General features: G+C 37.9%; 2 protein-coding genes across 2 annotated transcripts; both read left to right on the top strand.

The window, feature by feature from the left end:
* Window positions 1–108: 108 nt before the first annotated feature.
* LOC124638526 (ATP-dependent (S)-NAD(P)H-hydrate dehydratase-like) lies at window positions 109–1,888 on the top strand. The gene is made up of 3 exons (XM_047175500.1): window positions 109–434; window positions 664–787; window positions 1,132–1,888. Exons 1-3 carry the CDS (start codon window positions 292–294, stop codon window positions 1,864–1,866), a joined length of 1,002 nt encoding a protein of 333 aa, XP_047031456.1. The 5' UTR covers window positions 109–291; the 3' UTR covers window positions 1,867–1,888.
* A 1,752-nt stretch (window positions 1,889–3,640) lies between these two features.
* LOC124638212 (protein FAM91A1) lies at window positions 3,641–16,980 on the top strand. The gene is made up of 19 exons (XM_047175110.1): window positions 3,641–3,895; window positions 4,034–4,118; window positions 4,383–4,490; window positions 5,634–5,735; window positions 6,151–6,332; window positions 8,286–8,386; window positions 8,961–9,138; window positions 9,594–9,727; window positions 10,187–10,289; window positions 10,595–10,699; window positions 10,778–10,864; window positions 11,304–11,482; window positions 12,003–12,169; window positions 12,502–12,747; window positions 13,082–13,228; window positions 13,699–14,330; window positions 14,568–14,671; window positions 14,751–14,820; window positions 14,983–16,980. The coding sequence occupies exons 1-19, from the start codon at window positions 3,824–3,826 to the stop codon at window positions 15,091–15,093; spliced, it is 2,913 nt and encodes a 970-aa protein (XP_047031066.1). The 5' UTR covers window positions 3,641–3,823; the 3' UTR covers window positions 15,094–16,980.
* Window positions 16,981–17,724: the final 744 nt, after the last annotated feature.

Here is a 17,724-nt window from a genome sequence, read left to right as displayed (position 1 = left end):
ACTCAGTTTATCACGCTTTTACCATTCTCAAAATTAAACGAGTTTCATTAAATAATTGCTTTTAAATGAGTGTACATACAATAATCATTAAGATATACAAATATCCTATCGACTTGCTTATGAACAGAATTTCGACAAAAAAAAGCATTGTAGCTTGCTGTTTGGATATTAAATATGACCTTCACCTATACAGTATACATAAACTGTATTATAAACAAGAATCAGCTCAATAAATAAGTTGTGCTTGTTTGATAACGTAGTTTTACCGAGAGTGATTCAGTAAATAAAAAAATGTTTTCGCTACACAGTAAAATGAGAGGATATAGTTATTTTGTGGCCATATTATGTATAATAGTTTTAGTAAATTGTGATGAAATTGAAGATAAGTGTAATTTTTTAGACAGTAAGCTCCAACCAAACACCTTTAGACTTCTTATAGTTCGGCCATTCAGAGAATGCGTTCCTGACACGTCGCGATTGAACTGACGACGTAACTTTGCAATGGCGTTGCAGTTACGATAAAAATATTTTTGCTGGTTGTTTACCGTTTTAACAATTGAGGAGCATTAAAACAACATTATTATATCAATAATCAATGAATGTAGTTACGTCGTCAGTTCAATCGCGACGTGTCAGGAACGCATTCTCTGAATGGCCGAACTATAGTAAATCCATTATTCCCACAATGGCCGGATCTGTAAAAGGAGACGCCGGAAAAATAGGAGTTATTGGCGGCTCAATAGAATACACGGGTGCACCGTACTTTTCCGCAATAACTTCCATGAAGGCATGTTGCATTAATTGTTTTTTACCTTCTTTATTTATTATGTATCTTCTTATTATAGTAATAACATTATACAGCTGAAAAGTTTTTTTGTTTGTTTTCTTGAATGCGCTAATCTCATGAACTACTCCTACTAGGTTCGATTTGAAACATTCTTTCAGTGTTAGATAGCCCCTTTAAAGAGAAGGCCTTATCCGGATTCGAGAGGTTCCCACGGGATGCGGGAGAAACCGCTGGCAGAGTTTAGTTACTTTATATTCCTATGCGGACCTTGCACCACTATGGCAGTTTTAAAATTATAAAATAATTCGAAATAAATAATAATTTAAGCGTTAACATATTTTCAGGTTGGAGCAGACTTGGCGTATGTTATTACCACCGAAAGCGCAGCAACTGTCATCAAAAATTATAGTCCTGATTTAATCGTCTATCCATATTTAAATACAAAGTATGCGTCGAAAATAAGATCTCTAATTCCGAAAATGGATGTCATCGTTATTGGTCCTGGCTTAGGCCGAGAACCTGAAACAGTACACCTAATTACTGACATCATACAAGATTGCAAAAACTTGGGGAAGCCCTTAGTTATAGATGCCGACGGACTTTACGTAGTCAGTAAAAATACATCTGTAATAAAAAATTATCCATGTCCTGGAGTAGTACTGACACCAAATCTACGCGAAGCTAACAGGTTGATGGATGCGGTATCAAAAAATGATAGCAACTGGTACAGCTACTGGGGCGATTGTGTAGCTGTTCTTGTAAAGGGTGAAAAGGACCATTTCAACACTAACATGACTGTCTACAGTTGGATAGCAACCGGAGGAGGTTCGGGCCGTCGAGTTGGAGGACAAGGTGACATATTATCCGGAGCCTTAGCAACGTTCTATCATTGGGCTTTAAAAACAGAACTTTGTAAAAATGAAAGTCAAGCTCAGCTCGCCCAAAGTGTTGCTGCATATGCGGCTGCCAAGATTACAAGACTATGCAATTACAAAGCTTCCTTAGAATATGGACAATCAACGTTGGCGTCAGATATGATTACTAAAATCCATTTAGCCCTACAGTCAGCTTTTACATAACAATAAAAATGTATATTTGAAATTATATCTCATATTTAACCGACTTCCCAAAAAGGAGGAGGTTCTCAATTCGTCGGGACCTTTTTTTTTTTTTTTATGTATGTTCACCGATTACTCGGAGACGCCTCGACCGATTTGCAATTTTTTTTTTGTTTGATAGGGTTTACCTCCCAGGTGGTCCCATAGTCACCAGGTCAGGATCTGATGATGGAAACCCTGAGAAATCGAGGGCAACTTTCGAAAATTGTAGGCATACGTAGGGTAAAAACTTGACGCTAAGGCGTATGTCTGATAACACTATGCTATGGTGAAGGTTTGGAGCTGACCTGATGATGAAGACCAGAGAAGGTCGAGGGAACTTGAACAATGAATGTGTAAACTACCTCGTGTTTGGGCTTATTTTGTTCGTATTGACGAGACCTTTGCAACAGTGAAGGTTTGAAGCTGACCTGATGATGGAGACCAGCGAAGGTCGAGGGAACTCGACAATTGAATATGTAAACTACCTCGTGTTTGGGCTTATATTGTTCGTATTATTGATGAGAACTTTCCACTGCGGATATGACATGCGGATAGTGACAACTAGGCTTGTCACTGAAAAGCTAAAAATAAAAGTGAGAAGTCGGTGGCGTTATAAACTTAGTTACATCCATTAGACACTGACTTCTAGGCCGATGCACCAAAGAATAGTTTTTTTTGCTTTTCAGTGTTTTTGGGAGTCGGTTTTATTTTTTTGTAAAAAGTTTTTTATTGAACACAATGCATGTAACAAATATTATAATAGGTACCTATATTACGAATCAGCTAGTACATATCCGTTTAAATCTAGCTTCATCATATCACTATCATCTTTCTCACAATCTATTCAACGTATCATATTCAATAGGTATATATGGAAGAATCAGGAATTCATATTCCTGATTCTTCCATATGTACCTATTGAAGAAAGAAATGACAGCCTTTTTTTATCCTCCCACATCTGGGCACAGGCCATCTGCCACACGGAGAAGGATTAAACGTTAATCACCACCACGCGCAGCTCAATGTGGGTTGGTGATTTCAGACTCTATAACGATTACTATGAATATATCGTGGCTGGCTTCAGTTGTCGAGTAAAACTGGTCACACCAATTCCAAGGGTTCAGAAAATTTTAATCGAGTTTAAAGAGTTAATGATGATATTCTCCTAGACGTTTCCGTTGACAACGACACCCTGTGGCATGTTGTGCGAAATCAAATTTTGCCTAAAACATACTGTCAATAGTAAGTAGCGAAATTGCCTTTTCGCACCTTAGGTGGGTGGAGTAGGGCTTAAGGCGGGATTTTTGGAGCTGGCGTTTACCGTCTCGGTCTTCAAGACTGTTCATAATCTTGTGTGCTCTGATGCGCCATTATTATCGTCGTAATTATATTAGGATTTCATTAAAATGTTACTGTAGAGCTGAGCTGAACCATACCAAAAGTGTTAGATAGATTCATCGAAAACAATAATATGGAGGATCTTTGTTTCAAGAATTTATATTAATCGATCGATTGTCTTTAACAAATCATGGCAACTTTAAAACCAAAAGTCAAATCAATGACAGATGGAATTGACAGTGGATATTTTTGGTTCCGTTCGAAAACGTGATCTTTGAACCAATTAGTTTTTATCAAATAATGGTAAAAATATAATTTCATCAGTGATTAAATGTTCATATTTTTAATAATATATCTCATATTGTTTGAGTTAACGCTTTGAAAGGTTTTAAAATGAATTCATGTTTTTTTTTTTGTAAACTGAAACAGTGGAATTCAGTGTTCAATTACTTTTGCTAAAGGTTTTGAACGCACTACTGGTATTTGCTTGCTTGCTTTTACTATCAAAAAATATTTTGTGCAGTTTATCCATTTATCCAAGGCCGAGTTAGCTGCTATCAATGTAAAAATTTAATCTATATTTAAATGGTCAAGTACCATGGAAGACGAAATTGAAGAATGTATCAGAAAAAAGACACAATGGTCCCAATTGCCTGGGACTGTGAAAAAGGTAAACTATAAAAATGTTATTGTTTTACAGTCTCAATGGTAATGATGTTTATCTTCGTTAATGAGGGAACTTAATAAGTGTGGTTATAGATAGGGAAATGACACAAGTGCAGTATTTTGCAATGTTTTGATGTTTCAGCTGTTGGGTGATTCTCCCAAAGAATATGAGAGGTACATATTCGAGTTCAGTATTAAAAATCAATTGAGATACAGAGGAAGTCTGGGTGAGTGGCTGCTGACCTATTGACCACGTTCATTAATTATATTCCACATTTTGGACTATGAAATAGCAATTCTCTTTTCACAATAAAATTAATATTCATTGACCTGCTTACACCTAAAATATTTTATGATACGACTAACCTGTTGTTAAATAAATATTATTTTCCCAAGAGACTATTTATTTTATTTATTATTTATTGCATGCATAAGTACAGATTATAATTAATTTTACAATATAAAACTAGTATAGTATTGTTTATTGGCAGTGCGGACGGTTCGCAAAGATGAGAAGAAATACTATGAGACACTGGTGCAGAGCAGCATACAGAGACTCATGCTCTACCCCTATCACCTAGCAGACATGATTGTTAAAGGTTTGTTATTATTTTTAATTCCAAGATTTCTCGCAAAATCTATGTATTTTATCTATGGTCTGTTAGCTTCTATAAAACATGATTTAACACGTTTGTGGACAGAACAAGATTAAACGTCATCGTTCGAAATTAACACGCAACATGTATACACGTCCCGCGCGCATACCGCGCTCGGTTGTATCATGATGCCTTGGGACGATACGCTACGATGGGACGCTACGTACATACACGTCGTATAATTTGTATGGACATTTACTGTGTCATTTTGGTACACAATCTAAAGTTGTAGTGTCCGCGAACGTGTTAAACTGTTAAAAAATGGGCCTGAATTGTGTGTACATTTTTATTTATATTTAAGGCTACTATTTTGACCCAATGAAATACTGTTATTCATTTGGAGAACTTATACATACAATATAAACTTACTTACCTTCATGTACACTTGACAAGATTTGTATGCTAAGAAAATTACATTTTGTTTGTCAAATCAATACATTTTCCTTACTTGCAATGTAAAATATTTGCACTAAGAATGAACTCAGGTACACATAACTTACATTCATACAACAGAGTATTTGTTACTTATTTTATACAATAGGCCATTGTATACGCTTAGAAATTAATCACTGACATTGAATTCAATAAATACTTATCAGTTCCTTCTGTTATCATGTAATGTAATTTAGTTAATAAAATAAACTGAAGCTAGCCAGGATACTCCAAGAATATCAGTAATTGATACATTAATTGACAAACATTAAATGTTTGCAATCATCATCATCACTTGTCTATCTTTTTCCAACTATATTTCGTGTTGGTGGCCTGTCTGGCTCAGCGCATACCGTTGAAAGCGCGTCGGAGCGCATTTGAAGACAACAATTTAATATAAACCTTAACTACCTTGACATATGGTCTACAAAAGATGCACGCGCGACTTTATTCTTTTGTAGACCGTATGTCAAGGTAGTTAAGGATCATATTAAATTGTTGTCTTCAAATATGCTCCGTCGCGCTTCCAGCGGCGTGCGCTAGATGCAGTTGAGTGTCAATGTTTTACATGGAGCAACCGCCTACCTGACCAATAAATATGATTGTAAAAAACTGTATATTTATAAGAAATCAAATATTTCATTTTATTTGCAGGTTTAAGAATAACCCCCTTCATTTACTATGTGGAGGTAGTAGCTCTGCTCATAGAGTTAGAAAAGAGTTATGATACTATGCCTAATTTTACTGCTGCAGACTGTAAGTATTGTTTCTACTTGGTTAAAGTTGTTGGAGCTATTGCTCTAGTCTTGATGTATTGATAATCTTGATGGAGTAACACTTGATTTCAATATTATGGTATACTTGTGACGTTGCACTTATTTCTTCTTTTTAGGTACTCCCCCTATAAACTCCATTATGTACTACTTCTATGTACTCTGTCATATTCTCCCTTATAAGTACATATATCCTATACTTATACTGCCTTTTGCACTACCCTATGTACATCCTTATTATACTCCCCCTGTGTAGACCATTGTGTACTCCCCCATATACTACTTTTTCAAAAATATATTTACTAAATTGTAAAAACGATATTGCTCTAATTTTCAAATATAATCTGTTATAATAAAAAAATTGTCTTTTCTCTAATACCCAAAATATTTTCCCCCAGGCCTCCGACTGCTTGGTATTGGTCGAAACGAGTACCTAGAGTTAGTGGCTAAAGCCAGATCGCTGGGCCGTCGCGGGAAGGCCAAGGCGATCCGTGCGTTACTCCCCCGAGTCCCTCTAAACATACCTATGCAGCCTTGGTGGAGAGTTGAGCTGGGATATGTATTAGAAGACGATGTTAAGGTAATTTCGACCTCATTTTATTGCTGATTGAAGCTAGTTTTGTGTGACATTTAATCCTTGTTTTTGAGTATTGATCTAAACTGAAGTGCTGATGCGATTTTGTTTTAAAAATTGTAACCAATCTCCAAATACTGAAAAGGTACCTAATATAATATATGAGGAAGGAAAACTGTTGTTTTCTGCTAAAATACATTTTGGTATACATATATCCTTCTTTTACACATGTACATGGGCGTAGCCACACTGGGGCAAGCTGGGGCACTTGCCCCACCCTGGGCCCTGGCTCTGACCTATAAGGTGTCTGATTAAACAAGCTTTTTTTACTAACTCTAACTAACAACATAATATGTTCAACATGATAGTACATATTATGTACTATCCGTAAGTTATTGCACAAAAAAATTGTCGACTTTGGAAAGAGCGCGATCGAAACAAAATGCACGCTCGAGTTCCCGTACGTGCGCGGTGCGCGCGTCATTTGAAAGCGAGCCGTATTCTTCCCCTAAAGGAATAGGTGCTATGTGGCGTAGCGAGCCGAGCCGTCCATCTAATGCAAAAAATAATGCATTGAAGGAGATGGAACTGGTAGATGTGATCAAAATTTCGGAAATGCAATTTTATCCTAGTGTAAAAACCGTGCTCGCTATTTTGCTTGCCCAGCCATGTACGACCTGTCCAATAGAACGATCGTTTAGCACAGTGGTTCTTAACCGGTGGTCCGTGGACCACTGTTGGTCCCTGGAGGCATTCCGAGGGGTCCGCGAAGCTTAGCTGCGCGACGTTGCTATACGTTATCTAACTTTATTTTTATCGACTTATCTATGCAAGCGAGGGGGTTTTCGTAAGGACGTAAATCGGGTGTGTCGTACCTAGTCCCCCCATTCATGAAAATGTATATTTGTGTGACATTTTACGTAGTTTTGGGTTCTGAGTCTTAAAAAAAGAGTCAGATAAAAATTTCACGCTCGCTTCGCTCGCGTATTCAGAAACTATATGCCCTTTTTTTGCATTTGTCAACAAACAAAATTTAAGTACGTTTAGGCTAAATTTTACGTAATATTTGGTTTAAGTCCGATAAAAATTTCAAGCTCGCTTCGCTCGCGTATTCAGAAACTATATGCCCTTTTTTTGCATTTGTCAACAAACAAAATTTAAGTACGTTTGGGCTAAATTTTACGTAATATTTGGTTGAAGTCCGATAAAAATTTCGCGCTCGCTTCGCTCGCGTATTTAAAAACTATGTGCTCTTATTTTTGCATTTGTCAACAAACAAAAAGTTAAGTACGTTTGGCCTAAATTTTACGTAACATTTGGTTTAAGTCCGATAAAAATTTCACGCTCGCTTCGCTTGCGTATTCAGAAACTATATGCCCTTATTTTTGCATTTGTCAACAAACAAAAAGTTAAGTACGTTTGGGCTAAATTTTACGTAATATTTGGTTTAAGTCCGATAAAAATTTCGAATATTCAGAAACTATATGCCCTTACTTTTAGCTTTTGTCCTGTGTGTGATTGATTATTTTCTGTACCTGAAAAAATAGAGGTAAACCTCTCAAATTAAGAGATTAACAAGTTTGAGATTAACGGCTCAAGATACAAAAAATCGGAGTGCCCCCGCCCTCCCCCGGGGATAGGTTGACTGCTGCCCCACCCTGAGCCCAAAGCTGGCTACGCCCATGCACATGTATAAAGAAAGTAGGTATGCCATCTTTTTTGAACATTTCAGATAAATTCGATCATAAACATAGATCTTAAGTATCATGTATTACTAACAAAAGAAGTCTGAAATTTAAGAATTTGAATAGAATTGAATTGAAATAAAAATAAAGCAGTATGATAAATCCTTTTTGAGATAAATCCTTTTTTTTTTTGGAAGTTGGTTACTATATTGCTGAGTTGAATAAAGTTAACTTTTTAATTCGACACTAATCGCATCGCTTGTCTCCACTCCAGCCTCTGGGAGAGAGCGAGAGAGCACTAATAGACTTGCTTATCGACCGCGGCTCGCAGACGGCCGGCACTCTCGACTACCATGTCGTCAAGACTTTGTACAGGTATGATATTAGCTTGCATGTTGGCACTAATATTATTGTTAATGCGAGTTTTTTTATGCTTAAATGGTTTAACTGCCGAAACAATAGAAGTTGAATTTGATATGGCGATAAATACTTAGTTTAGATGTTTTTACTACTTTATTATTTGACTGGGTGAATAAAAGTGTTGTAAAAAGTTATCTATCTCAATCTTTATATTTTGCTATCTAGATTTTGTCAGTATTATGAATGAAGTACTGATAACATTCTGTAGGTATCGAAAATCAAAATCAATTCTAAAATAACTTTACAAATCTTAGCATGCTTTGCACGGCCGACCATGACCATTCACAACTAATAAAAAACTTTAACTCTGTTTCATAAAGTTTACATTACCGTGACAATGTAATCTCATATCTCACTTGATTCCCATGCAAAGAAATTTGAACCTTCTCACTATAACTTAAAGTCTAAAGCTCCTAGCAATGACACCACATTGATCTCTCCACAGATTCTCATACAAACAAATCTGAACCATCGGTCCCCAACATAAAGTCTACATTCTCCTAACAATTTATTCCCTTTATCTCAACAGGCGTGGCCTAATCTACTTGGATGTGCCAATAACAGCGGCGGACAAAGTATCGGTGCCGCCCCTAAAGGGGTTCGTCATGAACCGCATTGCTGGCGATTATTTCGAGACTTTGCTGTATAAAGTGTTCGTGTCTATTGATGAGCATACCAGCGTGGCTGATTTAGCTGCGGTGTTGCAGGTTAGTGTGGTGGTGACTTTATATTTGGTAGTTTTAAGTATGTTGGGCTCAATCTAGAAATGAATGGCAATATAACAATGTGAGGACATAGCAATGAGGACGTTATTACGTGGTTTTCCGGCTAAAGTCCTCCAGATCTTGTAGTTGAGGGATGACCCAAGAATTATTTTTTTCAAATCGAGTTTTTTATAAGTTTTAGTGCACGTCTACTACTTTAAATACAATTTTTGGCTATAAACATTAACCGTCGTACCACAAAAACTTTTAAACGTCTGTTGGACACTTGTCCAAATTTTCTGATTCTGACGTTGAAATAAGGTCTGTTTTGCAGCCACACTTTTTTAGACAAGTGTTCAAAAGATGTTCAAGTTTTTGTAGTAAGACTGTAATTGGCTGCCATTTTTAGCAATCCAAACCACCACAAAACATAACTAGCTGTATACTTCTGTTGTCAGGTCGAGTGCGAGCTAGTAAAACAAGCAGTATCTCTATACTGCCGGTTGGGCTTCGCGAACAATCTGCAACCACCGCCCGTAGCGCCGCAGCACCCATCCTGGCGGGAAGCCGTCACAACACACAACCATCAGCCGTGAGTACCTAAATCTAGAAAAGCTGTAATTTATTCTAAGAAGTCCGCCTTCTTAAACTGCACATTTCGAACTTCAAATACTAAATTTAAGGGCAAAAGTGGAATAAGCCCAAGTGAAAGCGGTGAAAGCGGAGAGATTTGTAGACCTGTTTAACACTAGAGTTTTGCTTTACCATCTCATTGGAATTCTTTGGGGAGGATAAGTGGAATAAGTCAATAATAACACCCGAAACTTCTAGAACTGTAGGTAACATAGGGCGAGTACATTAGGTTCTACCACCCCTAATAGAGGGCGAGAACATTAAGGTGTATATAGTGGGAATAGACTAGGAAGTATATAAGGAGAGTACATAGTATAAGAGAGAACAGAGGGGGAAGTATCTACAAGAGGAATATAGGGGGAGTTCATAGGAAGTGTAAAAAATAAAACTTAACATTTTGTGTTTGTTCTACCCACAGGTACAGACAAATATCTCCGTTGACATTTGATCCCAATTTGGACGACGATGCGATACAGATGGAACCCATTATATTAAAACAAACGCCGTCTACTTCCAAGCAGGTTAGTGTTCTTTACGCTAGAATTTCCTCAAGTGGATTATGCACATATACAGTCCACTATGCACTATGCAGCACAACAGCAAAATTATAAACTTTTCTAGTTTTATATTATATATTTTTTGTGTATGTTAGTTAACCTGTAAATGGCAACTGTGTATGTCCTAGTCATAACAGAATTTGTACTCAAACCTTTTCTTTTCACAAAAGCTGTCGGTAAGCCCTTATATAAATAAATAAACATATATTGTCACATTGAAAACGTGTCAAAACTGTCAGGTTTTAATATTTTGTAATTGTTATTTTTAGAGTCCAGAAGAACAGATGGAACCGTCTAAAAATGGTGGTCAAAGAGTAGCAGTGTTATTTGACTCTACGCTAGCTGCTTACCTTATGATGGGTAACTTGTCTCCGGTATGTATACTTTACGATAATTTCTTTTTAGAGAATTCATAGTGAGAAAGTTGACAATATTTTTTAATGTTATTTTAGGATCTAAAAAGTCATGCGGTAACGTTGTTTGAGGTCGGCAAGCTTCCTGATGAAAGTCTTGATAGTTTACTCATGGAGCTAGACAAGGTGAGTGGAATAAGCGGAAACGGCGAACATCAATCTATGTGTCAAAATTGCACAAAGTGTTGCGAGAGAAAACTTTAAGTAAGACTTAAAGCTAAGTAAGTAACGTTTGAGTATTTCAAGGTTATTATAATCCTATTCACTTTTCTTTCGTCGAACTGTAATTGTGAAATTATCTGTAGGTATTTTATTGACAGTTGTTTGTTAATGGCAGCCTTATAGAAAAACCATTTATTTTACACACAATTGACGCAAGAAACAAACACACACAAATACAAACAAATAAATCTAGGGACAAAACAAACAGTGAAACAAAAAGAAAAGCGCTGCAGCTGCGTCATTCATGTGTGAAAAGGGGCAGCGCTCAGCATAAATGCTGTGTCTCCGAAACCGTAAAACCAACATAAAATCTCCCAAAATGTACTCTTATTTAAAATGTTAGGTAGTAGCCGACCCAGAGATAGAAGGCGAAGCTCGCCGTTACCTCGCAGCGGCTGCATGCTTGCGGATAGCGCTGCGAACACTGCGGCCTAAGCTGCGACCGCTTGATCTGCTGCGCTGTGAAGCGCTGCACGCGCTGGGCGCCGCTGCACGGACGAGGCTGCTGTCTACTAAGTACAAGTGAGTGATATCAGAGTTTTTTTAGGAATGTACTGTCTGTATAGGTAGTAATGTGCAGTATCTTGTGATGTTTATAGGCACGTAATTTTGTTTCTCTGGAGTTGTCCACTTTACAGAGAAGTGCTGATGATTGCACATTTATTTGGGTAGTCGTGAAATTACTTGTCGGCAATATTGGACAAGTAAAGCAAGTATATGAAAAGTGTATCTGAATATTGTGTGAACATAAAGTTTTTAAAAATATTTTTATGTTTTACTTTTGCAAAACTCAAAAAGTTTCGCATTTTCCCTGTCATTTGTATGTTCTTCTTAGGACTCAACTTCCATGTGTTACCAACGCGAGTAAAGGAGAAACGTGTCTTACCTAAAGTCGGCCTGTCAAGAGGCCGCAAGCGGGTGTGGCGTGCCTCGGAATAATTTTCATTCATTCCTATACGTTGACTAATGTTGCACGGCCTCGCGCTTCCGGCACGAACCTCGTCTCTCGGAAGGCCGGCTTCTGACTTTCGTTCTTCTACAGACTGGCGATATCAACAGCGCCGTTATGCCGTGAGGCCCGGGCGGGCGCGGCGGCGGGGTCCCTGCCGCACGTGGGCCCCGCGCCGCCCGAGGCGCACACGCCTTGGATGCGCCTCTACCTCTACCACGTCGCCGGGTATGGACCACCCACGCTGCTGCTTACTAAGGGTGAGTGTTATCACTACATAGTATCAAACAAAGTCGCTTTTTCTGTCCCTATGTCCGCTTATATCGTCAAAACTATGCAACTTATTTTCATACAGTAGATAGAGTGATTATTAAAAAGGAAGATTTATTAAATAAAGGGGGAAATATTTTTACCCCGTGCGAAGCCGGAGCGGGTCGCTAGTGTAAGATGAATTCGATAATAAGCCCGTATCAACGGTGAAACTATCGGCTCGAAAAATGTCTGATAAAACAGAGAGGTCCATTTGGGGTTACAATAAGTATAAAGCCAGCAATAGACACCTTTACTAAAGTTTACCACCATTGTACATCAGGCACACAGTTACGCGGCGTCCCACGGCTACTCCTAGGCTACTCGCGACTCTCAGTATCATGGTGGGGGGCGGAGTCCGCACTCGAGGGCGCCGGTGCCGCTGCAGGAGCCCTGGGTGCTGCGGCAGCTCTGCTGGCGGCGCGGTCAGCGCTGCGACGAGGGCCCGTGCTGTTGCAGGCTGTGGGCGTCAGGCAGCCCGCGCCGCTGAGACATCTTATGTTCCCGCCTGAAGCTGATACGTGTCCAGGTATGTCGTTTTTAATGACATTAAATTATTGCTTACTGGCTTATATACTTTACCTATGTACTTCCTTATATGCTCTCTTTATATACTTTTTATGTATTCTCCTTATATAAATATTCCCTTATGTGTCCCTTTAAATACTTCTATACAAGGTACGGTAGACTGCACATCAGTGGTAACTGTCATGCACCTTAACTCAATAGTAATAAGTACGAATTTCCTATAGAACTGTTACCACTGACCTGAAGTTGACTGTATCTTATACTGTGTGAGTGCATAAAACCAGGATTAAACAATACTTATAAACTCCAATATTTATAAAACATTACTTATTAAGAGTCTCAGGCGATGTGGTCTCGTCACGCGGGTCTGCGGCGGCTGCTGCGGCGGCTGCGGCTGTGGCGCTCGGTGGGCTACGTGACGCTCGCCGACATCGGCGTGCCCGACCTCGGCTGTGCCCGCCCGCCTGCTACCGTGCAACTGGGTATGGCAGTTTTACTCTATTTGCTCTAATGGTTACAAAAAAGTTAAGAGCGGGTTACAATTTTCATAATCGTACGTAACTAACAAACCATCAATAAAAAAATTTAAACCTTCTATTTTACTCCATGTGCTCTAAAGGTTACAGTTTTGGGGTTACAGGTTTCATAATCTTACGTAACTTACCATCAATTAAAAAATGTATAACCCTCTCGTACCTTAATCGCGTATGGTAAATTTTTTGAATTTCTTGCATGTGGCTTACTTACGTATTATTTACGGAAGCAACTTGCTAGTGTTAAGTCGGGGTAAGACATGTTACAAAACATACTTTGCTACTTCTTAAAGAAGAGATTATTCAATAAACTCTCCAGTGGATTTTTTTTTCGTGGTGCGTTTTCTACTTTCTCTTGTATTATTCGATTCGGACAACAAGGCCATATTACTATTTTAAATGCTCTCTTCCTCTTCCAGTTCCACAAAGAAAGAAAAAAGAAATATGCGGCATGGCGAAACCCGTCAGCGAAATATCCCTCTCATCGACAGAATCAACGGAAAAATACACAGAGGAATACTCAAAAACGCTCACCAGGCTACAGTCACCCATCGAGTCACACTTCGCTGTCACCCCGACTACAGAGAGCAAAAACAGTTCACCTGCCAACGGGTTCACTAGCGCTGAGTGCGGACAACTGTTATGTGACGAATTAGATAACTTAGCACTCGATGACGTCACTAAACACGCACACAGCAAAGAGTCCATAGCTTGCAGTGACGACTTAGTACCCATACATTCGTCATCAACCAGTATCGAGGATCTCAAAAGCGAGAAGAAGCATTCCAAAGAGCATTCGACGAGCAAAGAGTCTATAGCGTCCGATGATTTGGTTCCGATTCATTCTTCGTCGGTCAGTAGTGAGAACTTGAGTAAGAAGTGTGACAGGTCGTCGGTGAGTGCTTTGGAGGAGTTGCTGAGTCCGGCAGAGGAGTCCATCTCGATGTTCACGCAGCTGAGCGACAAGCTGACGGAGATGTCGGCGGCCGAGGGAGACAGCGGTGTGGATACTGCGCACTACGTGTCCGATGATGAGGCTTGTAAACCTGAGGTATGTGTGTGTCAGATATTACGTGAGCTTGAAATATTTTTACAAGTGTTTTGTGTTACTTTTGTATCAATAATGCCGTTTTTCTTAGCGTTTTTTGCTTTAACTTCATGATGAATAGGCCTGTAAAGAATGTTGCATTTTAGTTCAGCTGTATAAATACGTAAATATATTTAGGGGCCAATATGTTGAAGACATTTTTGAAAATGTTTTTAAGTAAAACACCGTGTAATGTTTCAGAGGTGGACGATAGTAGACCTACAGTTTGGTATCCCGCTGTTCGACGAGGCGCTCTGTGAGAAGATATGCAAGTGCTTAGTGGAACGAATAGCTAAACCTGAATTGTAAGTATGCTTAAAAAAAATGTTAAAATCTAGGATATTTCTGAGATAAATGTGCTATTTTTAATATGGTTTGTTGCAGATTGGATAAAGTGAAGGAGGACAATGAATTCATTCGTTCAGATATATTGAAGTTTGTGTCACAGTGTCAGGTAAATATACCCATAGAATAATTAATTATAGGTGTCTTGTAATTAGTATATTAGACATTAAATAATAAAATAAAACCACTCACATCTTTACTGGTTGTGAATAAGATGTAAAAAAATTATAAGGCTGCCTATAATAATTCAGCTTTATACATAATATTTCAGTACTACCCCGGCGAAGACATGGGGATCGTCAAACGAGGTACTTTAGTTCCTTTGCCAAGGAAGAACCTGGCCTTCGAGAACGGCAGGATCAGCGAGTGGACCGGCAAGTGAAGCCGTCTCCCTCCCTCTCACCATATCCACCGCTAGAGCGACAGAGACAGATATACGTTTGTCGTGCCGGATTCGAGCTTTACTAGACGTTTTGTAGAATGTTCTTATTTTAAATGTTGTATTTACAGTGGAAGTCTATGGTAATACTAAAGAAAAATATTATTTATCATAGATTTTTTCGTTGTTGAAAAAACAACTGAAGTCATAAATATAGGGTGTTTATTTTGCGATAGAATATAATGATTGCATATTATTATATAAAAATATATAAGAGATATTTTACTTAGAAAATATACTTGAACATGTATCTTAGAAAATAGATATATCAAAGAAAGGCAATATTATTTTTAATGCAAAAATTAAAATTATATTTACATTCCACTGTAAACACAACGTTAGTTTTGCGACTAAACCGCTTCCATTCTATTTCGTATGAAGAGACAAAAGTAAGAGATATTCAGAGCTCTAACTGTAAACTATGAAATATATTACAAACAAAGAAATCTACTTAAAAATGTTTAGATATTATGTTTGTTAATGCAGAGTCAATAATTCGTGCGTCACTTTCGTGCGCGACAGTACTTGCGTACGCGCATTTCGCGCATCGGTGTTCATAGAATTTTTAGGTCCTACATACGTTTATGACAAGAAAAGAAAGATAATATTATGAGTTAATACATGACGCTACAAAACGGCTCCATTGAACAATCTGTAAAAACATATAAATGTGCAAATAACTGTGTGTCTTATGTATATGTACGGAATATGAGATGTGTATGAAGTACATATATACCTGCATATGTGTCTACATTGAGTCAATTTAATAAAGAGATTTCACATGGTCTAACATTCAGTTCTGACAGTCTGGATAAGTAGCGGTTACTGCGCCTTCACACTACCGATTATTGCCGCGCGGAAAATCCTACCTAGTGCAACTGCAGTGTGAACTGACCTTTAGTTCTACACACATACTGACTGCACCATAACGCCATCTTAGTTATAAAATTATTCCATATTAAGATAAATAAATAAACAAATATATTAAACGAGAAATTAATATAAATATAACTAGTTAACTTAAGAAATAGGCCCTATAACTAAACTAAATTTTAACTAAATGTGCAACTGTAATTTTATTTAAAAAAACTCGTTTTTATTTACACAAATTGTCAGTATTGTATTTGTTACCTATTCATTATGAATCAGAGATTTATTTATTGTTATATTTGTACTTATAGATGCGATTTTATGACTCCCTTGTTTTTTTTAATATATAAAATGTACAAAATGTCTTTCTGTGTTTGAGTAGTGACTATTTTTGACACCACTATTGATTGTTAGCTACTCAGTAGTAGTAAGTGCCAGTGCACTTAGGGTGCGTGTACACGGTGCATGTAGTTGGAGCAAGTGAACATGGGCAAGTGACCCACGCGAACCATACAGAACACGCAAGTGGGTAGTTTGCGTCGGTACATGCGCGGGTCGCTGGACCCGCACGTTTTAAAAATGTATGTAACCTGCGCATGTGTCTCAAAATGCGCAAGTTACTTGCACCGTATATCCCTAAAGTCACCGTAACTACTCAAATACTTTTGCATAGTTAACTATTACACCCTATGTGGGTTGACGGCCATAGCTTATACTACTAGGAAGTATCCGTCCCTTATGCCTCGACCACACTTTGAGATTGAATCCGTCAATTAGAAGAGAACAGTAGAAATATTATGTTTCTTTCGTTTATTTATTAAAGTTAATCAGCAAGTGTGGTTACGCCATAATACAAGCACTCTTATTTGCTTGTCATTTAACACAAATTAATCAACTTTTATGTTTTATAGCTTACGTCTTCAGTTTTATAATAAGATACAATAAAGTATTTGTAAATAATGAAGGAGTTTTATTTATCGCGTATCGGGGGAACTTCTTCCCGTATATTACTATATTAATAAGGTATAGTCCATCTAAGTCCCACCAGTGAACAAATGTTTCAAATCGATTCAGTAGTGTCGGAGCTCTAGAGGGTACAAACTACAAAGAAAAGAATGTTTCTTCTTTGTATTAACGTATCTGCCCGTCCACATCTGATAAATCGGTGACAGGTTTTTGGTAGGAGAAAAATAGAAAACACTGATAGCAATAATAGTGCATCGCAAGAGTCCTATAAAAGGTGGGTTAGAAAATCTTAGTGAGATAGTTCTACAAAAAATAGGCCTAATTATCTATCCTACAGAAAGTCTGACGTGAGTGGACAGCTTTACATAGCTCGACCAATAGAACCGCACTTTTGCAAGTCAACCTCGCAACAGCACTCCCGAACTGAATTTTCGCGACTTGAGTTACCAAGTTAGTATTTCGAACAAGCAGACTGTATTGAGAGACAAACACTCGATATGAGAACCTCCTCGTTTTTTTGGAAGTCGGTTAAAAATTACAACATAATATGAGAAGTTTTCTAATGAATCGATTGTTATCTGTTAAATGATGGTTAAAAGTTACAAATATTGTTTATGGTTTCAAACTGGTTCCTCTTTGTTTATGAATTTTTCAATGGGTGGGGAACGAATATTCACTTCAATTTTAGCCCTTATTACTTCGCTTTTAGGATTCAAATCCAAATTGCGCTCTGACATT

The sequence above is a fragment of the Helicoverpa zea genome, chromosome 17, assembly GCF_022581195.2.
Source record: "Helicoverpa zea isolate HzStark_Cry1AcR chromosome 17, ilHelZeax1.1, whole genome shotgun sequence".
Lineage (NCBI taxonomy): Eukaryota > Metazoa > Arthropoda > Insecta > Lepidoptera > Noctuidae > Helicoverpa > Helicoverpa zea.
The sequence above is the reverse complement of the archived record's forward strand: the minus strand, read 5'-3'. Positions and strand labels throughout refer to the sequence as shown.